General features: G+C 39.5%; 1 protein-coding gene across 1 annotated transcript in view; it reads right to left on the minus strand.

Moving 5' to 3' along the window:
• Positions 1-23,328, minus strand: part of LRP12 (LDL receptor related protein 12) — a 65,969-nt gene that overhangs the window by 23,909 nt on the left and 18,732 nt on the right. The window contains exon 2 of the mRNA XM_067290407.1: positions 3,207-3,263. Within this exon, the coding sequence (XP_067146508.1) occupies positions 3,207-3,263 (57 nt within the window). The remainder of the gene's footprint in view (positions 1-3,206; positions 3,264-23,328) is intronic.

Below are 23,328 nucleotides of genomic sequence, written 5' to 3' on the forward strand. Positions count from 1 at the left end.
CTAAAGTGCAACATAGTGGTCAAAAAACCTGCTGAGAGGATAAGTTGTGTACATGGCTTTCTGGTATATATGGATTTTCTAACAGACTTTTTAAGCACATGCTGTAGAAAAGTCTTCCTTATTCCCATCTTTCTGAAATTTATTCATCTTCTCACATTAGATTGTGACCATAAACTACCTACAGGATGTTGACTGCTAAACAGAATAGGGTTAATGAAAATATTATGGTACAACATTCAATTTGCAAGTTATAACAAGAAAATAATCAAGAAACCTATGCAAAAGTTATCTAGCAAGATCTGGAGAAGTAAAGTACCTGTAATAACAGTGAACAACATGTCAAGGAAAAGAGTCACTTCAAAAAAGCAGGGAAAGGGAGATTAGGTATTTATCTTCACAGTAATGCCAGGAGATTAGTTGAAAAGATAAAAGAATTAGCTTTCAATGTGAACCACAAGATGATAAGGTATGCATTATATTGGACATGGTAAGGACATGAATGCAACTGGATAAATGATCTGAAGGTGTTTAAAACAGCTTAGAATAAAAAAGAGAATAATGTTGTGACAAAGTCTAAACCATGAATAGGGAGGATAATTATTGCATTTGTAACTCTCAGGACCCACCTCAAGTCTGATCTGAAGCTCTACTGGGGAAGGCGGCAAAGGAATCTTTGCCTCCAGGTCAAGCTGAAAAGCTTTAATTTAAAATGCCCTTTCCTCTGCAATACAGAGACACAATGGATAAAAAGGAGTCATAGCAATTTGTACTGTTGTGAACAAAATGTCTTCCCAGTGTTGAAGCCTTTTGAGGAAAAAAAAGGGGGGGGGGGAATGTGGTAGTGGAAGAAAATTATTTTGCAGTTGTGGCAGTTATGGTGCTCCGTGCCCCAAAGACAGACCTGAAAAATCAGACACAGTATATGTCTTTTGCCTGAAAATATTTCTCAATTTTTCAAAGTTTGAAGGCATAAACACTGGTTCATTAGTGATAGCTCATATACATGAGACAACATTCCTTTATTGCTGTTGGTAGAAAATGTGTGCTCACATATTAGAGGTATACCTGCACACTGGCACGTATAATATAGAGCAGAAGCATAACTACCAGAGACCACAGAAGTCTGTGCTATTAACACATAATTTAGTTAGGTCAGTCATGTAGCTTTACAGCATGACAGGAAATCTACCATCAAGACAAATCATTTCATTTTAAATCCTTTTTCAGCAGCAACTGTCCAAGAACATCTCTTGCTTGGTCTCAACACCAAATCAAAGTGGGATATAGAAAGATTAAAAGTGAGATGTCTTTGGTTCTATTTGACTCAAAATTCTCTTGACTTAAAATTCTCCTGATAAATGAAAGTTAATGGAAATATGATCTGCAAATTCAAAAAGAAAAAGTTTGGGAAACCCACAGATTATTTCAAAGGAATTCACAAATTATATACAGTCCATCCTCATCTTTTATACTTGGACTATGCACCTATATTGCAAGATGTCTACACACACAAATGTGAGGAGAACACCACTGGGTCTGCCTTCATACTTTCTTTGGGTTTTCATTAGCACCCCTCCCCCCCATCCCAAAATTCTAACACTGAGGAACTTTCACTATACATTAAGAACAGTGTGATATTTATTCTTCCCCCAGCTGGAAAGCGGATCTTTCCTCTCAGGAGCTAAAGGTCTCTTTACCAGCTGCTGTTATCTCGCATAGAAAGTACATTGCGTTCTCCTCCTCCTGGCACTGCCTGCGGCAGCACACTAGCCAAAGGACTGAAAGCGGAGTCACAAATTCCATTCGCCTCTCGCCTAGCAAAGGCTTTTCTGCCTGTATTGCGACCTGTGACACGGACTGTTGCAGTAAACAAAAGGGTGAGGGGTCATTAAAACATATCCTGAAAACTGCATAGCTAGTTTTTAGGCTGTCTTTGTTGCTGGATACAACCCAATGTCAGCAACAATTGTTTGAAGAGCGGCAAGTACCTGTGCTGTTATTTATTATTTACAGTGTGCCATAAATATACTGAATATGACACTTGGTGCATTATTGCTTTTGAAAAGCAACAACATTTTTGATGATGAAGCAGAAGAATGGGTAGCAAACAGCTACTACAATTAGACTTTGACATGTCTTTGTGCGGCAAAAAATGAAAGGGAAAGAGAAGGTAGTATGCTGTGACAGGGACCATCCACTGACAGTATATACATCTAAAAATTTAACTGTATATACAAATAGCAATTCAGTTTTTGAAGCTACACTGCATGAATACCTACAGCAAGATATGCAAACTACAGTCAAAAGGAGGAGTTTGTTTATTGACTCATATTTTAGGAAAAGGGTTTCAAAAATCACTTTGGTTTCCAGGGATTAGTAGGAGTTTTCCTTTGAAAAGGAGAGTCCTCACTTGCCTAACTCCACACATTCTGAACATATCTGTATTACAGAATTGTAAAATACCATCTGTAGCTTAGCTGATGCTGTTTAAGATCTGAAGAATGAAGACTACGCACTGGTATCACCTAATGCCTTAATGGACATGCATTCACATTGCTAGTACAGAATATTCCCAACTGTAGCTGTTGCCCAGATGAGGCCCAAGATTTACAACAACAGAGCTGTAATGAAGCACTGGGTTTGGTTTACTAGAAGAGAACGTAGCAACCTTTGAACAATGTCTGTCGCTATTGTACCCTATATTCTCCGAGCAGCTCATCAGTTTCTCAGTTTTATGAGTTCTAAATTTCTTTTTTCTTTTATTAAAGAAACTGTGCAGTCAAGTGTACAGCAGTTTCAGCTACTGCTTCAAACTAATCAGGTGAAATGCATAACTCCTGGATTTTTATTATTTGATAGTAACAGTGTCCAAAATTACATTTCAAAAAAATTCATTTCACAAAAACTTCACTGTGGAAAGAAAATACCAATTCAACTTAAACCAACTTTTCTCTTAGTTCAATGTTTGTATGGAAAAATAATTAAGCAGTCCACTTAGAAAGCCATAATCTGTTCATGAGCATGCAGGTATCAATTTTATCTTATGAGAATTTTTCCATGTTCCAGTTGCTTCATTCCTTATTACATGCTGCAAAAGGCAGTAATAATTTTTATAGCCAAATATCTCTTCATAAGATACCAGGTGGCTTTCAATATTTACTATTTAAGTCATGCATGAAATTTAAACATTACGAAAAATGACTTACCCGTTGACATTCCTGAAATATGCACATTTTCAGAATGTTCTGCAAGAGCACCGTTTCCTAAAATTAAACATAATGAATAAGCTAATTTCCAAGATAAAATTTGTAAAAATTCTTCTGATACCCTTTTACAGAACAAAAAGAACAAAACTGAACTTATTTTAATTAACATTAAATATTAAAGGCCCTAGGCTCATTTTAGTGAAAAACTTTGGGGAAGACTAGAGAAAAAGTTATTATACAATGAAAATAAAAACAAGCATCATTAATGTATAAGGAACAATTAAACATACTAGAAAGTTAAAGAGGGAGTAGTAGTTAAGTAAAGTAGGGATAGTAGTTAGAGCTTTGAGGAATTTCAGACATTTTAGATGTTTTTTTGCAGCATTTTGCTTCAACTCTTATTTTCTTCTCCAAGAAAGGTTTATTTTAATGCTTCTTCCCCATCTCCTCCTAGATGAAGATATCCAAGTAAATGCTATGCAAATGAAGACATCTATGGGAATTAACATTCATAACAAATGCTGCCTACACCCTTTACTCAGAAAGATATTTCGGAGGTAATGGATAAGCTACCACCAAGAGAAATTCCCCAATTTTCATTAAAAATAAGTATACTTGAAAAATAACAGGGGGGGAAAAAAAAAAAAAAAAAATCAAAAAACATGTGCTAAACACAAGTTAGAGACAAAGAAGTCACTTCTCCATTTTCCCCACTCAGCTTTCACTCTCCTCTCCTTTACTCTGCATCTTCTCTTTCAACCTTTACAAAAGCCTTTTATTAAACCTTCTAAGCATTTCGAGAAGACAGAGCTATTTTCAAAAATGAACTGCACTGATCATCACTGGGGAATCTAGAATTTGAAATACATCAGTAAGAAAGTTTTAAAACCACAACTCAATCCCTCAAATTTTTGTTAAATTAAAATTTGCTATGTCACAGATGTTTTTAAACCTGCAAAATTAGTTTCACCAGCAATGCAATATGTGAAGTGCAACATCTTGGGGTAGCAAGAACCTTAACACACAAAGGTTACTCAAAATCCTGTTGTATCAAACTTAAAGAAACTCAGAGTTGACCTAAAACAGATATATCTAAACAAGCATCTCGGTGCTCCTCAGCTACAGTGGTTATAAATAAAATGCTTCAGAAATTGCTCCTGAGGTTGGCAACAAATAGGCAATGACAATTTTTTACTTCCCAAAAGATCCACACAACGTAATTAGAAGTCTGATGATCAGAATTTGTAGAAAAATACAAATTTTATCCCCCCTCCCCAAATCCATGGACTCTTAAAGGGGTTTTATCTTCCCCAGTGTTTTTTCAAGTATTAATTTTACTGCAGATATTTACATATAATAAATATTTACATAGGAGTTGTTTTGACTCAATAAAGATAAAATAAGCCCTCAAAAAACTACAATTATCCTCAAGTTCAAAAAGAAGTACTTTAAAACCAAAACTATTGTTTACAAAAAGTAGTGTGTTAGGGAGCAACTATTTCCAATATAAAATCTCCCTGTAATTAAAAAAAAAAAAAAAACTCCTTGATAATTTCTCTATTTTGCACTCAAATTGACTTTTTAAGAAATGTTCATCACTTTGATTTCATTTCTTCAGTAATATTTAGTTCTAAATTTACAAAAAACCCCATCTTTGTTGTAAAGTGATTTTACTTGCAACTGATGATTCCACAGAAGCACATTTCAGATTTTGTGTTGTTTTCTATTATTACAATTAACCTTCAGGAAAACATTAACACATTTCAAGACCTTTTGTTTTAAGTTAAAAATCTCCTATTGAGATTTCATCTTTCAAATTACAGCAGAGATCATTCAACATTTTTATTCCTTCAAAAAGAAGTTACTAGCATGTTTAATTATAGCTGTAATTGTTACTGAACACTGAAAAAGAACAGCATAAAAAAAAGGAATTCACAAACATTAAGAAATATGGAAAACCTTATAGTAAATTCAATTGAAGGGAGTCAAAGTGTCTGGGAGAAGATTAACTCTGACATTCAGTGGGGAAAGTGAAGGGGAAGAAAAGCTCTCCCCCCCCCCCACCTGCCACTACCCCCAAACTTGAATTACATACAAGCTGGCTATGCATAAAGACCAGGATAAAAAAAATAAACAAAAACTCCAGTGAGAGAAGTTCTGATAAAAATACAATAACAAAACCTGAAAATACTGACATAATGCTGAAGTGATAGAAGGAAGTGCAATGTATTTACAAAAGAGCACTGACAAAAATAAATTATAAATCTGAAATAACCAGAAGCATACTGAAATGGGTACTCACATTTAAATCCTGTACACTGACTTTAAAGTAATCAGATTAAGAAAGAACTTAAGTCAATGTCCAAAAATGGAAGACTTGGTATTTTTTTTTCTAAATATGCTCTGTGACCTAACACCTTTTGATACAAAGTGATGTCACCTGAATAATTCATCAAAAGAGGCACTGTTTGATGAAGTCTCAACTCAGATCCAAGTACTATAATATCGAAATAGGTTTTATTTTTTTATTTCCTTCCCAATAATAATGTTACATGAAAGATGAACTTGACAGACATCTCAGATTATTACTTCCTTCCTCTTTTATTGAAAACTGTCACTGAAATAGAGTGTGCTCAGATGTCATTTAAGCGTTACTAACTGCTGACTAGTTTCCGAAATTTTTGGCAATGTTTCTTATATGACCTCAACAATTATGTCACGTGTAACCATATAAACAGCATCCACTAGACTATCTATATATCAGATAATAGAACAGTAATTTCCATTAAGATATGGGAACATAATCACCTTTGAAATTCTTTTTAGTCTATTTAACACAGCATATGAGTAAATAATTTTTCCTTAGTGCACCACTAAGCTTTCATATTTCTTAGATTTCTCTTAAATATTTATTATTCATTCCTATTTCAACCTGAAGTTGAAACAGGCACCATCTAACAAAATTTGACATAAAGTTTGTCCACATCAGTTACAAGAGCTGGTTAATAAACAGGCACTGAAAGACAAACACAAAGCAGCTCAGGCACTAATCCATTGTGCCTGCACCAAACCAAGTTTGTTTGTCAGAAAACTAACCTACTACAGCACTTGCTGTCTTTGACTCCTTAAAAATCACTTGCCTAATCAAGATTGTATGATCACCTTTTATAAATACATATAACAAATCAACAGGAGCTTTTTAACGCCATTAATACAAGTTAAGTGGTATAAACCCAAAACGTATGACAAATTTAGTTTTGCAGCTTAAGATCTGGACAGCAACTGGATTTAAGTTAAAAAAAAAAGGCAAGGCTCAAGATTAAAACAAACATTAAAAAAAAATCAGTTATAGTAGAGTCTTTGGTAAATAGGACATGAGATGTGTTAAACTATAGGTAAATTTTAGGTTAAACAAAAACACGGAAACATGGAACCTTTTTATAAGCTTTCTAGTTAAGTGCAAATGAGCCTGTTGCTTTCCTTGCTGACAATGTACTTAAAGATTCAGTGGTTGCAATCTAAACCAGCCACCTAGTCACCAAATGAGTTCGGCTGTTCCACACTGTAAATATGCTGTAAACAACCTCCAGTTTCTGAGGTGACTTTCCATCTTAAATAATTCTAAAAATTTCCTAAATGTACAAAGAACGGCTTAGCTATTTGGTCGGTCTCTGATTTTGACAGACTCATCCATATAATTTTCTTGCATTTTCAAAGCTCAAAGCCCAGTCCCTTCGACCTTAGTCAGTCTTTCTCTATTGCACTCAAACCCTCCGAGATGCTACCTGGTCTTACTAGCAGGCAGAAATAGACGACGAGTAGTTCCATGAACATTTGAATTAATTCCTTCTGATTTGTGTCTTACAACTGACTGACCTAAGTAGTGAACAAGAAGATACCAGCTTTATCAGCAGCTCTACCACAGTTGGGGCCTTTCTCCCATATGTGCTTATATGAAACCACATCAGAAACAAAAGAAAACAAATCAAATCAAAAAAAGCCATGAGTCCCTACTGCTCCCATGCAGAGTCTGGAGTGAAAAACAAAAATACAAAGAGGAAAAAAGCCATAGTGTTAGGAGACGTTAATTAGTCCAAATACCTTCTGAGTTTCATCACAGATTGAAAAACAAAGACAGGCCAGGGTGTGAGGGGAACATGCCACAGGGCAAGGGAAATGTTATAGCAGTAAACTTGTCCCACCAAATTGCAGAGGAAAATGAAGGGAAAAAGTGTGAAAACACACTGCTCTAACACTTGAAAAGTATGATATCTTTGGGAAAAACAGCTGTAAAATTCCACATACTTGAAACCAAGACAGTAAATGAGATACTCAGACTAACATGAAAGGTAACCTAAAGTAGTAGCCTTCATTTTAGAAGTTTAGCCTCCTACAAGCTTCCTTTCCAACTGTATGCCCAGGATCTCTCTCTCTCAAAACAAAAATATCGGATTCAAATGACTAACCGCATATAAATTCAGAGTATAAAACTAAGCCTGCAGTGCTGAAATAAGCTTCGCCTTTGAGATTCACCGAAATTCACGCACTTCCGAGAAGGTTAGCCAAATGGACTCCCCTCCCTGCTCCAAACTGAGCGGCCTTCTTAATCCACAGGTCCAGCTTAAACAAGAGGAGTTTCTACATTCCAGCTATCTGAACTTGTAGGTTTCAGAAGAACATCAAGATTATCTAAATATTGAAACCAAAGAGCAAATAGTAATTGCTCTTAAATGAAAACCTTGTTTTAACTTCAGTTTGACTAAAAGTAGTAATAAGAACATATAGTTAAGTGATGGGTATTGTAAAAGTGCACACAAAAACCTGGTACATGCAAATTTCTCCATCACTATTTCAAAATGTAATTTTAAAACTTCAGTTTGGAATGGAAACATGTATCTTGGGACTGAATTAAATACAAACTGTGTTTTAGAGAAATTAACTTGACTGTTGAAATGAAAAATGAAAAACAAAAACCCACAGTGAAAACCAACACATTTAAGTGGCCCTTATTTTTTGCTGTTAAAGCAAGTAATTATTGCCCACCAAAAAAAAAAAAAAGCAGACATATCTGCATGCAAGCTGAATTCTATGTCAATGTAAGTCTCTGCCATTAGCTTTAACAGCCAAATTATAAACCCCTAAAAACAGAGTTGTATAAATTGAACTGCCGTAACAGAGTGGCTACAAAGAGATAGCTTTTTCTAAACTACCTTAAGTTAAAAACATAATACGGTGCATAATGCTATATAAGCAGATTGAACATGATATTTCTCTTGAACCACAATTATCAGGATAGCTCTTCCTATATATCATATTTTTCCAAATATTCTTTATCATGCTTTTAGACAACTCACTGATCATTTAAACTTCCTTTCTTCATTCTACTTCTAAAATTCCTGTCCACCCTGTAACCTAGAAAGAGTAAACTTGTTTACACCATGATGCTTGTCAGCTGAAGTTACCTTGCATTAATCTTCATCAAACTTTAATTCTAACTGACAAAGGGTGGATTATGTCACCAAAATAAGAATTTCTCAGTACGCTTCCATGAACAAGTTGATGCTACCTTACATACCCCAGTAAAAAGCCCTTCAGCAATGGTCCCATACTGCCCTAGTCCAAAAACAGCAGTATCCCTGCTGAACAACAGCTACAGTAAATGGAAACATCCATGATGCTTCTGTAATATTTCAGCATGCTTCCTGGAAATAACTTTTTTGCTAGCACATTTTGTGAATATCCCAGCCAGTGGCCACCCCATCCCCACATTCACTCCAAGTATCCAAGCACAGTTTCACAGGAACAAGCTCCGCCTGAAAACTGTGTGTGGTTGGCTGAATCACAGTAATACCAGTCTCCTAAGTCTCAAAGGCTAACTACCTATCCGTCTATAGGAACAAAAGCACACCTATGAAAGTTTAAGATGTTAAGGCTCAGAGCAGAGCATGGGGGAGACCAACAAAATGAAGACTACTTCCTCCTCCAGATAAAAATATTTGTTCAGTATGTAATGGAAAACACTACACTGAATTACTTACGTATAGGCCTCCTGCAGTCAGTGAGCCACACACACACACACACACACACACACACACACACACACACACACACACACACCAAAAAAAAGAAAAAAAAAAGTAGGACCCTCCTTAGTCCTTTGGCTCATCTTAGTCCTTTGGCGCAGCTAACAGAGGCAGCGAACAGACGCAGCAGTTTGCGCAGCAGTGGTTGGGCTCTGACTAGAACTTGAGGATCTTGTGAAAGTTGTGGGCTTTCTGAGGACCCCCGAGGACCTAGAAGGTGATCGCTGTGAACAGGAAAGGGGAAGCTAGGCAAGGACAACTGCAGGAGGCCTTGACTTCTCCTGGGAAAAGCTCGTGGGAAAAGCTCCAGCTAGGAGTGGCTGCTGCTAACGAGCTCTCTGGGTTGCCCCTGACCAGAGGGGGTTGGGGCCTTTGATCCCAGTGGCCCTTGATTGGGCGGTCAAGCACCCTGTGAGTCAGTGCTAGGGAGAGGCCTATATAAGAGCCAGGCCTAGAGCGCAGCTCCCAGAGGCAGCAGTTTGCGCAGAAGGGCGCGTGAAGGGACCTTCATTTCTGTTCCCTGTGGTGTACACTTCCTCAAGTATGGTCGTGACATGCCGCACAGCGCGTTCCCCAGCGGCTGCTGGAGTTGCTGTGTCAGAGGCTTGGACCCAGACCGACCCTCTGACAGTAGATGCAGCTCTACAGGTCTCAGGCTGCAGGGGGTGCTTGGGGCCTCTCCAGGAGGCCTGGGCTGGCAGCCAGCTCTCCTGCAGGAGGTGTGCTGCTGTTGACGAGTTGTGTCGTCAGGTAAGGGAGTTACGGGAGGAGGTCAGTAGGCTGCGCAGCATCCGAGAAGCAGAGCAAGAGATAGACAGGGTATTCTCGGAGACTGTACAGCTCCAGGAGTCCCAGCCCCCTGCAGCAGTGGAGTTGCCAGAGGGCTCTGTGCCGTGTGAAACGGTACATCATAACATCATAGAAGAAGGCTGGAAACTGGTCACTGCTCGTGGGAGGAGAAAGGCTCCTACTCCTCCTGAAGACCTGAAGCTGAAGAACAGGTTTAGTGCCCTCCAGGATGAGGAGGAGATGGGCATGGCTGCCAGGGAAGTAACCGGGACAACAGACCCTGTGCCCTACCGGAACACCCGGAAAAAGCGGCGGGTGATTGTTGTGGGGGACTCCCTGCTACAGGGGACGGAGGCATCTATCTGCCGACCTGACCTCTTGTCTAGAGAGGTTTGTGGCCTGCCGGGGGCTCGTGTGAGAGATGTCATGCAAAGACTGCCAAGGCTCATCCATTCTTCGGACTATTACCCACTGCTGCTCTTCCATGTGGGCGCCAATGACACCAAGGGCAAACTGCAGACCATCAAGCAGGATTTCAGAGCTCTGGGGATGGTGGTCAAGGGTCTGGGAGCCCAGGTCATCTTCTCCTCAATCCTGCCAGTGAGGGGGATGGATGAGAGGAGGAGGAGACGGACTTTCCAGGTTAACGACTGGCTGCGCCGCTGGTGTTGGCAACAGGGTTTTGGTTTCTACGACCATGGGACCCTGTTTGAAGATCGACAACTGATGGCGAGAGATGGGATCCACCTCACGAGGCGGGGCACGCGGGTCTTTGCCAACAGGTTGGCCAAACTGGTAAGGAGGGCTTTAAACTAGGAAAGATGGGGGAAGGGGAGAGTTATAGTGACAGGGTAGTTAGCAAAAGACTGCTCATGTCAGGATGCCTCCAGCAGGTGAATGCAGCCAGGGAAGTGCGCATGGGATGTGGCTATGGAGGACCCTCTTGTACCCCTCCTGGGAAACCTGCATGCTCGATCACCTCCCTGAAATGCCTGTACACCAATGCACGCAGCATGGGGAACAAACAGGAAGAACTAGAGATGTGTGTGCGGTCGCAGGGCCATGATCTCATTGCCATTACAGAGACATGGTGGGATAGCTCGCATGACTGGAGTGCTGTCATGGATGGCTACGTGCTTTTTAGGAAAGACAGGCCAGGAAAGCGAGGTGGTGGAGATGCTCTTTATGTGAGAGAGCAACTGGAATGTATTGAGCTGTGCCTAGGGGTGGATGAAGAGCGAGTCGAGAGCTTATGGGTAAGGATCAAAGGGCAGGCTAATAGAGGTGACACTGTTGTGGGTGTTTACTACAGGCCACCTGATCAGGAAGAGGAAGTCGATGAGGCCTTCTACAGACAGCTGGAAGTAGCCTCACAATCCCAGGCCCTGGTTCTCATGGGGGGACTTCAACCACCCCGATATCTGCTGGAAAAACAACACAGCTAGGCACAAACAGTTCTGGAGGTTCCTGCAGAGCATTGGTGACAACTTCTTGACACAGGTGGTGGAGGAGCCAACAAGGAGAGGTGTGCTGCTGGACCTCGTACTAACAAACAAAGAAGGACTGGTGGAAGATGTGAAGGTTGGGGGCTGCCTTGGCTGCAGTGACCATGAGATGGTGGAGTTCAGGATCCTGCAAGGAGGCAGCAGGGCACCAAGTAGGATCGCAACCCTGGACTTCAGGAGAGCAAACTTTGGCCTCTTCAGGGACCTACTTGGAGGAATCCCATGGGTGAGGGCCCTGGAAGGAAGGAGTGTTCAAGAGAGTTGGTTAATATTCAAACATCACTTCCTCCAGGCTCAAGAGCGGTGCATCCCTATGAGTAGGAAGTCAAGCAAAGGAGGTAGGAGACCTGCATGGATGAGCAAGGAGCTCCTGGCAAAACTCAACCAGAAGAAGGAAGTATACAGAAAGTGGAAAGGGAGACAGGCCACTTGGGAGGAATATAGGAATGTTGTCAGAGTATGCAGGGATGCGACGAGGAAGGCTAAGGCCCGTTTGGAATTAAATCTGGCGAGAGATGTCAAGGACAACAAGAAGGGCTTCTTCAAATACATTAGTAGCAAGAGGAAGCCTAGGGAAAATGTGGGCCTGCTGCTGAATGGGGTGGGTGCCCTGGTGACGAAGGATGCAGAGAAGGCAGAGTTACTGAATGCCTTCTTTGCTTCAGTCTTTACTTCTGAGGCCAGCCCTCAGGAACCCCAGACCCTGGAGGCAAGAGAGAAAGTCTGGAGAAAGGAAGACTTTCCCTTGGTGGAGGAGGAGTGGGTTAGAGATCATTTAAGCAAACTTGACACCCACAAATCCATGGGCCCTGATGGAATGCACCCACGAGTGCTGAGGGAGCTGGCGGATGTTATTGCTAAGCCACTCTCCATCATCTTTGAAAGGTCATGGAGAACAGGAGAGGTGCCCGAGGACTGGAAGAAAGCCAATGTCACCCCAGTCTTCAAAAAGGGCAAGAAGGAGGACCCAGGGAACTACAGGCCAGTCAGCCTCACCTGCATCCCTGGAAAGGTGATGGAGCAGCTCATCCTGGAAGCCATCTCCACGCATGTGGAGGAAAAGAAGGTGATCAGGAGTAGTCAGCATGGCTTCACCAAGGGGAAATCATGCCTAACCAATCTGATAGCCTTCTCTGCTGGAATGACTGGCTGGGTAGATGAGGGGAGAGCAGTGGATGTTGTCTACCTAGACTTCAGCAAGGCTTTTGACACTGTCTCCCATAGCATCCTCATAGACAAGCTCAGGAAGTGTGGGTTAGATGAGTGGACAGTGAGGTGGATTGAGACTTGGCTGAATGGCAGAGCTCAGAGAGTTGTGATCAGTGGCACAGAGTCTAGTTGGAGGCCTGTAGCTAGCGGTGTCCCCCAGGGGTCAGTACTGGGTCCAGTCTTGTTCAACTTCATCAATGACCTGGATGAAGGCACAGAGTGCACACTCAGCAAGTTTGCTGATGATACAAAACTGGGAGGAGTGGCCGATACACCAGAGGGCTGTGCTGCCATTCAGAGAGACTTGGACAGGCTGGAGAGGTGGGCAGAGAGGAACCTCATGAAATTCAACAAAGGCAAGTGCAGGGTCCTGCACCTGGGGAGGAATAACCCCATGCACCAGTACAGGTTGGGGGTTGACCTGCTGGAAAGCAGCTCTGCGGAGAAGGACCTGGGAGTGCTGGTGGACACCAAGTTAAGTATGAGGCAGCAATGTGCCCTTGTGGCCAAGAAGGCCAATGGTATCCTGGGGTGCATCAGGAAGAGTGTTGCCAGCAGGTCGAGGGAGGTGATCCTCCCCCTCTACTCAGCCCTGGTGAGGCCACATCTGGAGTACTGTGTCCAGTGCTGGGCTCCCCCATACAAGAGGGATGTGGCACTACTGGAGCAAGTCCAGCGAAGGGCCACAAAGATGATTAGGGGACTGGAGCATCTCTCTTATGAGGAAAGGCTGAGAGAGCTTGGCCTGTTTAGCTTGGAGAAGAGAAGGCTGAGAGGAGATCTTATCAATGTGTACAAGTATCTGAAGGGAGGGTGTCGAGAGGATGGGACCAGACTCTTTTCAGTGGTGCCGAGCGACAGGACGCGAGGCAATGGGCACAAACTGAAACACAGACACTTCCATCTTAACATGAGGAAAAACTTTTTCACTGTGAGGGTGACAGAGCACTGGAACAGGTTGCCCCGAGAGGTGGTGGAGTCTCCTTCTCTGGAGATATTCAAAAGCCGCCTGGATGCAATCCTGTGCAATGTGCTCTAGGTGACCCTGCTTGAGCAGGGGGGTTGGACTAGATGATCTCCAGAGGTCCCTTCCAACCTCAGTGATTCTGTGATTCTGTTTACAACCTCCTCATCTCCTGAACAGTTTCCACTTTATATGTTATGCTACTGTAAGTTTAGAATTAATGCATTAACAGCAGGGATTTAATGCTATAGGAACTGCAAAGAGTTACATATCCATAAATATATGGCTATATTTCATATTTCTGCCAAACTCCTATAATTTAGAAGGAATAGTTTGCAGTGAATTGAAATTATGCAATTCAGAAAAAACACACTTCTTGATACCATTCATATCCTACAACCTCAAATAAATTCCCAAATGAATTGAAGGGACTTCTGTTGATATTTTATTCTTTACAATGCATAAGTCTCTGAAAATCTCTTTTTGGTTTCTCTCTTCCTATTTGAAAAATGCACTCCTACTACAGCTTAACTGTATTGCAGAAATTGAGAATTTGGCTTCCTCAGAAGACAGGAACAGAGGTACATGTGCAACAAACATAAGAGAGAAGGAACTGAAAGTTGAACAAATGGAAAGATGTGGGGAGAAAAAAAGAAAAGAAAAAAAGACAGCAGTCTAAGCATTTGAACCTTTCCCTCCCAGAACAGTTAGTGAAATAAACAGTATTACAGTCACAGGGGATCCTTCAGAGTAAGGTGGGGTAGAGCTCAGAGGACACAGTCCGCTGAAGCCAGGCAACATTCATTACATGTCTGTACTCAGTAACAAAGTGAAGCAGCATCTTTCCCAGATTCCTACAGAAACCAGTCACAGCCTTTACAGGCCACACCGTTTTAATACTTTCTGACTGCTGATGGCTTAGTTTGCAACCTCAGCATTCTTTTGCTTAGAAATATACACGAAATCAAATTGACATGTTTGTACTGCAATACGTATTTGAATTGACTACTCAAGATAAGATTAGTGATCCGCAGGCATTTCCTATTCAAAGACTAATATCTTTGCTACTGTTTTTTGTATAGTGCATTGCATCTTTGATGAGAAGTTTTTGTTATTTATCCAACTGCAGCTTACTTCCTAGAAAAAAAAAAAAGGGCAACACATGCTTTTGTGTTTATACATTTCACGTGAAAAGGCAATTAAAAAAGCACCATTAGAAGTGACAAGATTGACTTTTAGGCATCATCCGATCAATAATCTCCAGTTTGGCTGGAGAATCTTTACAAGTGTCATTAACAAATTTATTTATTTTTTTTAAACATTAACAGTTTTGTGTTAATCAGTTGTATGTAGTTCCTTGCCATTTTTCCTCAGGATAAAATACCATTAAAATTAAAGCTGTGCAGTAAGATGTTAATTAAACTTCCAGGTAAGGGAAGGATTAAATAACCATTTGTTTTAATATAAAATTACATATGCAATATGACAGAAATGTTGAGATAAAAGCCTTACTGCTGTGCAGACATCAGCCAGAATTTCCTACCAAAAGCAAGCAGAGCATCAGTATGACAAGATTTTTTCCCAAACCCTGTAATGGAAGAACATCTGCTACAAAAGAGATACTGTAAATATATATAAAACTTCAAACAGTAAAAGAGAACGTTCACGGGAAATGAGCGTTGTGGATTCCAATACAATAATAGCATAATTAATTTCTTTAATTAAGCAAAGAATAAAAATGACTAACATGAAACTATACTTAAATAGCAGCTTACTTAAATGTTTATGATGCAAAAGCAGGAAACAAACAATTTCACTGTAAAAATAGCAGACATAGCATGGCATTTGTTTACAATACTCAATGCTGTTATCTTTTAATGCACTGTTTATATTTTAAGTCAACTCTGATGCAGTTTTATTTAGAAAACTAAGACAAGAACTATGGAATCAATTCTGTAATGCAATTATTTTATGCAGGTTCAGGATTTTTTTTTCTTCTTTTCTTTTTTAAAAACAACCAATATCAACCACTTTGTGCTTTGAAATTTATTGCTTAGGTATAAAAGAATGTGTATGGTGCTGCTAAAAGTCTGCACTGTATACTAAAACCTAATGTACAACACTGCACCGAAATATCATTTCCCTCCCAAAATTCTTATACTGTCTTTTCCTCCTCACAAAAGGACTCAAATGAGATGTAGCTGCATGATACTTTCAAAAAAACAGATCTTCAATAATCATTCATCTCTCCTCATAAGTACACACAGCCAGGAAGTTTCTAAATCTACATTTTCTGCAAATAGCCTAATCCCAAAGTTAATTAATACTTGAATGAACTATATATATACACACTATGTGTACATCTTCATTTCTATAGCCTTGACAACGCTGACCTAGAAATCTACAAAGAAAAAATTATATTTCCTTTAATGCTTTAGTATTGTAACGTTATCCCCCCACCAAAAAGTCTGTATTCTCTCTTCATATACTATTAAAAAGGATACTCTGCTATGAAAGTTCACTGTGTACATGAATGAAGTATATAGAATTAAAAGGTTGTAACAGATCCATTAACTTCTCTGCTAAAACATGAAATATTTCCTATTGCTGATCATTTTACAGTGCTAACTTGGGATTTGTCTACATTAGTATCTTATTTCAGATCAGGAGTCTGCTTCTGAATCTCCTGATCTGCCCCACTTAATATGCTTTGGTTCACATTACACTGTGGCCTTGGAACGTACAAACTGGATTCCTTTTGGATGACACTAATCTGGGAGATACACCCCTACTTGCTAATGGGTACCCATTCCTCTGGGCCAAACTACAGCTAGTCCAAAGAAAACCCTTAAGAAGAAATGCATACAGTGTAAACATTAAATCCTCAACACAACTTGTTTTGCTCCACAAATCCACTCCTGCTAGGCTGTAAGACTTGCTAACACAGACACTGTACTACCTATCCAACACCAGCAGCATTCTTTGCTCACAGCAGCTTTAGGCCCGTCCATTTGTAGAACTTCAAGCATAATCTTCAGATTCTCTTCATTTAGTATGAGCAATGCAAGCTCTTTTTGGATTCATTAAACACAGAGAACATTATTCATTAATATTACACTGATTGTGACTGCTGTCACAGCACACAAGGGAAAATAAAGCATTTACAAAATTTCATATAACACCAAAACGAGATGTTAGCATAATGCAAAATTTGAAGCAGATGTGATTTTGAGGGAAGGAGAGAAAAAGAGACAAAACACCGTAAGAGCTGTAATCCTTCACTGCCATTGCTCCACTATGCCAGGCATTGCCAGCCAGATGATGCTGGAGTATCAAAATACAGCCCCCAGTTGCCCCAGCACTACATGGCTGCACTGAGTAGAGGTTTGGAAGGTACTGCAGTGCACAAAGCCAGCTCATGCACTCCCACACTAAAGGTGCGGCTTCTCAGCAACTTTCTCATCTTCTTTCTCCCTTCTATAAGAAGCAACAGCTCTTAGCTGCTGCCAGTTAAACATGCAAAGCAACCCACTTTGGTTGTGTTTCATTTGGCACAAACCTATTTTCTGGGTTCACCAGCAAGAGAGACGCACAAGAGACAGACCAGGAGGCACTTTAAGGAGACCTTTGTCCGCCTAATTAGCAAGATAAGCTGAGTCTCACATGTCTCAAAAAGAGAGGCTGTAAGGAGTAACCATGGCAACTCTGATTCAATGCTCCAGGTGGAGCAATACCATTTGGCCACACCTGTAAATTCCAAGATACATTTTTTAGTTGTGTATATTTTCACTGAAATACAAAAATTTAAATTAATAACAGATTAAATTAATAACTTCTTTACAGAAGAGAAGAATTGTGTGAAAGTTTCAACAAAAAACAGTTAAAACTTCCAGCTGTAGTCAGAAAAGGTGGGGGCAAAAGAGAACTACTTGTTGTTTTTTTTGTTCTCACTCAAAAATTCCACAAACTATTTAGAGACAACTCTTAATATACTTGGCAGCAAGCAGTGGAAATTGGACATCTAACACAGTCGCTGGCTCAGCATCAACAAGATTCCTGATTTTAAGCACATAAGTAGTTCTATTCATGTCAAATCTTATATTTATGCTCAGTCAGGTATGAAGTTACTTGACTGAGGTGGCTGCCTGCAAGCTGCAAGTATTCTATGGTAGCAGTGTTTTAAATTAGTGTTTCCTAAGTGTAACGTTTCGAATTAACCAAATCATGAGAAAATGAAGATATTACTAAAAACAATTAAATAGTTCAAACAGTGGGTAGAGTCTTTTAAATTACAGCTAAATCTGTAGTAACTTTAAAAAAGTTGATACTCAAGGAAATCGGAAAAAAGGGTATAGATCAGAAGCTAGGAAGAACCAAGAGACCATACTGTCCATCCATACTTAATTGAAATATCTCCTTTATAAGGCTGAGGTACCTATTCTTAACTTATTATACCCTATCATTAATGCAAATCTAATAGTTTGCTCTCCTATTTGAAAACATTCCAATGTTGCATTAGTTACAAATCCAGAAAACACTGAGGGTTCTCAGCTATTTTAAACAGCTATGTTTAAAATAAAACACAATAAAAATAAACAAACTCTATAAAAAAACTCAATTATTTTAAAACAGGACTGTTCAGAGCCTTTGTACATACTCAACAACAGTATTCTTTTCATCTGAAATTCCATTTCAAAAATTAGAAGTATTTCACATTTGAGAAAATGAAGTGTTACACTAGGGGAAAATTCTGATGTGTGGGCTGCAGAGTCCTTATACAGTAGCGGAAAAAATGTTTCAGATTTGATTCAAACTGCCCACATGCTTCATACTTCTATCTACTACAGTCTCCTTATACTGCTCTAGCAGCAAAACACCTGTTTTTGCTTTTGCTCCACGCAGGTTTAGATTGATTTCCTTTTTTAATTTCTAATAACAACAGGAACAAATGCTAGTAGGCAACCAGCCATATATGGCTGATATATAAAACATCTAAAAAAAAAAAAAAAAGAAAAAAAAAAAAAAAAGAAACATCTACAGACAAGCAGATGATTTCAGGCCTCTCTCAGAAATAAGAAAGTAAAATCAGGGCTCCAGGTCATATATTCTTAAGATATAATACTGTTAGATATCCTTTCTTCTTCATACAATTTGATTCCCTTCTGTCCTGAAAAAGTATTAACAGAAGAAATGAAATCATTATTCATAAAGTAATACAACAGTCACCATAAATCTATTATAAGCTTGCAGAAATGAAAATATTTTCTGCTATTAACCCAGGAGAAAGCCATGTATCCCTACCAAGAATCCTCAAAATGCCTGAGCTTCCAGTGCCAGCTGACAGCATGACTCAGATTTACAACTGATTTTTTCCATAAAAGACTTAAGAAGTGTAGGAGTACTCAATATGGGGGGGGGGGGGGGGTGGAGAGGGTGCAGGAGAAGGGGAGGGAGAAAGAAGGAAAATCCATACAAATTTTTAAAGAGAAAGCAAACACTGCTCCAAATACCAGGCCATATGATTATTTACAGGGCCTACACCTCATGTGATCAATGGCTCAAAACAGAATATGCCAAAAGAGAAATACCAGTCACATTAGTCAAAAAATCACTGCCTAAGATATATCCAAAGAATAATAGTTTCAACATACTGAGAAGTGTTACTTTTAGGCTCATTGGCTTCATAAAATAAAATCAACTACAAAAAGCTTCAAGTCCTTACCCAAAAGATGGGTTAAGATGCTCCATTTTAGGCAGAAACTAAGAAGAAAATTTCCTTTTTCTGACAGAGGCAAAAAAGCAGGGAGGCAGGGGACTGAGGAACCATGCAGTAAATCCTGGATTAGCTGGGTTCCTTCTGGACCACGGGCCTGAGCAGAGCAGGTGACGGGAGTCTGAGTACGCGCCCACGCAGCTCCCGCTCTGCCTTCGGGAAGCTGGCAACAGGAAGGCAGAATTCAACTGCAAAGCATCCTAGCTGCATGCACTGTAATGACATGTAACTGGATTGAATGCAAGCCTTTTACTGTAAAGGAGGGTGAAGCAACACTATTTTTGTACAGACTATTCACACACACACACTTTGCACATATAAATCAATCCGATATAAAAGTCATAAAAGCATAGCATGTTTAGTCCATTAGGAAAAATATCCCCATTTGAAAGATAAGATTTTTTTCCTCCCTTCCCATTACTTATTACTAGAAATAAACATTTGATTTTTACAAACTTTTATGCTCTTTAATGTGTTTGGTTTTCCTTCCGATAGGATTAAGAAGTAGTGCAAAGTTCCCAAGAAAGCTTGTTTTCTTTAAATTACAAAAAAATTCACAGAAACCACAGACCTTACAAATACTTGTGTAGACTTGTTTATGCAAAGTTTGGTAACTGGAGTTTAGACCCCTAGCACCTATTCAGACTGAAACTGAACTTGCATGAGAAGTCATGCAGTCTGCCTAGCTATCTTTCAATATTAATCAGCGTCTCTACCCTTTATTCAGGCTTCACTGAGAGCACAGAAGTAACTCTGCACAGCGGAACTCAACAGGCCACCATTCCCATGAACTTTAACAGCAGAGTTAACAACAGCTGAGGGAGGGAAGAACTCCTAAGGCACCACACTTTCTTTGCCTGTGCCTTCAAGCATCTGTCAAACAAAGCATCTGTGAATCTTGTGCAAACACCCATGTGCAAAATCCATGGCATTGTTATGAATAATTTGATCTGCTCTAGCTACAGCAGATAGAAAGAGGGATGTCACTTAGTTTTGAGATAACCACAACATGTGGATGTTTCCATTCCCACTATAAAAAAAATAAAATCCACATAGCTGTTTCTCTACAGTTGTCAGCTTCAAAATCTCAATCACTGCAATAGAAAAGGCAATTAGCTTCATTAATTTTCTAGACTTGCCTAAACTAACTATACTGTTGATTAAACATCGTCAAGACTTCAGAAGAGAATAAGAGATTAACTTGTTATGACTTGCCAGCCGTAACATACTGCATTCCTCAAAATGCATCGTGAATTGCCTCTATTCAAAAGAAAACAGGCATTAATAAAAGACAGACTGCCTGTATGATATGAAATTGATCTTACTTAGATTACTAACTTCTTTAATTAAGAATCAGATCTTAAAATAGCCAAGGCATACTCCCAGTACAGACCTGTGTGCACACACACACTTATGTGAGTAAACTCAGCACATGTAAGAATTCTGTATGTGGCATTATTGCTACTTTTAACACTCATTTGTTGAAAGCACATTAGTTTTCTACAAGCAAACAAATGATAAGGGAAATATCCAGTAAAATTTACAGTCCAGTAAAATTTATTTTCTCTCCAATGTATAGACCTGTGTACGCTTCTAGAGAACTCTGTTGCAGCAACTACACAGGTCATTGATTCTAACCTGTGAAGCTTCAGGAAGCCCCACAAGCATTTTAAAAAGTTTAGAAGTCTACGTCTATAATTAAAAAACAATAGAAGAAACAGGTATAAAGCTCTAAGACTCAAAACAGTATTTCTTCCCCTCTCTTTGGAAAGCAAATCTCTTCTTTTTTTCTTCCATGTTATCCACGATTAGTCCTGAAAGAATGATGCTAGTGCTGGAACTTGCACATTAGCATGAGTACACCTATAAGAGAGTTTAACCCCTTTAATTTCAGACACTAAGCAGTATCTTAAAAATAAATTTGTGAAAAGTGAGACTCTCCTTTACTTGGCTTATGATATTTACAAAACACAGTAACTTATTACTGCATTTTTTCATAACAGCACAAGTAAGCATTCATCATGATTATACCTTTATTGTGTCAGGAACTGTATAAACAAGAAAAACAACTCTTGCGCCACAGAGCTCACTATTTTGTGAAAACTGTATATGTTACATTGCACAAGGTGAAGGAAGGGACAATGAAAAAGCATGATACATAAAGCAATGAGAAATCCCAGCCCACAAGGCGCTTTATAGGAACCACAGCAAGAGGGTTTGAAGAAAATGAGTATGATGGCTTTATGCATCCAACGGAGAGCATCTACCCAGGTAGCAGGAAGCATGGAAGAAAGAACAGACAAATCTGAATTACATCAATAAGTGACAAGTGATCAGTACTAAAGAACCAGCAGGGACCAACAGTATAGTGAGTGAAACAAAACTTTGACCTACAGCTATCCAGTGCTAACATTCCTCATTTTCCCACACCTTTCCTCTTTCCCCCAAAACATCCAGATCAAAGTTCAAACTTCTGAACCCCAGAGATAAGGTTTGTCCCTTGGAAACTTTGGGAACCATCTGTGAGAGTCTGAATTCTATTAATTGTGCTAGAGGCAGCTATAGAGACAGCAGGAGAGATTATTTGAAAACAGCTGTAAAACAGTAATTGCAACATAAAAAGAGGCAGTTAACACTGCCACCTCTACGTGATGAAAAGAGGTGCACATCTCAGAGCCAGAACACCTCTTTTCACATTGCACAGTACTGCAGGATACTGGTGCCTTCATGCCATGGGGATTACCAGCAATTAGAAAAGATAAACACAATCTTCCACTTTCAGGACCTAAATATAAGAGTGTTGAATGGTACTATATCCCCACAGTTGTAAATGAAGCAAAAATAAATTCTTTCTATAGAGTTGACTAAGCATTTGACTTGACAGCCAGTGTAGGCAGCTGCAATTCGGCAGGGTAGAGCAAACTTTCAAGACAGCCATAGTGTATGTAACACTAGTCAAAGCAGGCAGAACAAAGTTTGTTTCTAAACACTTTAGTATTTCAGTTCCCTGCTGTCATACTACATCCCTCAGAGAGGCAAGTTATCACCAGGAAACTTTAGAAGTGTTAAATGAGACACAGACACACAGTAAATTTACTATATGGATTTTTTTTTTTAAATGAAAGGCAATTGTTTCTTACAGAAATTAAATGATCACAATGACTTAGGTGCTACTGTGTACAATAAAGGTTGTTTGTATGACCCTCAACACACTTTCTGTGCTTACTCTCAACAGAGCCAATAAGGAAAAGTCTCACAGTCTTGGTCACAAAATCCCAAGATTGGGATTACATTACAGTAACTGTAAGTATGCAGGAAAATTCCCTTGTCCTCCATCTTTCTGTCACTATTTTTCATAATAAAGAATTTGAACTACATCCTGCTTTCCCTCCCAGTCATTCAAACATGCACAGCTGCTCCTGGCTGTTTAGCAGCCTCTGTTAACCACGTACATTTGCCTAGGGCAGCAGAACTGATTTGAATTCTGAGTAATTTGCAGGAAATTGGTAGCATCTATCAAATTTATCAGACAGGCTTTATTTGTTTATCTCTGGGTAAGATAAATCAAAATTTGGTGTCCAACTGCACTCTAAACCTGCATGTTTTGAAAATTCATAGCAATGCAAAAGAGCAAATGGATTTCAAAAAAGTTAGAGATGACCTTGAAATAGGTAGGCATGTTTAAGGAGGTGTGAATTGGTCATTCACTTCTACATAATGTTACCATCTTAATGAAGAAAACTGTAGAGATGAATGACAAAGATGTAAGCTGCTGCTTCTCACCTCAGCGGATCTGATG

Source organism: Apteryx mantelli, chromosome 2, assembly GCF_036417845.1.
Source record: "Apteryx mantelli isolate bAptMan1 chromosome 2, bAptMan1.hap1, whole genome shotgun sequence".
NCBI lineage: Eukaryota > Metazoa > Chordata > Aves > Apterygiformes > Apterygidae > Apteryx > Apteryx mantelli.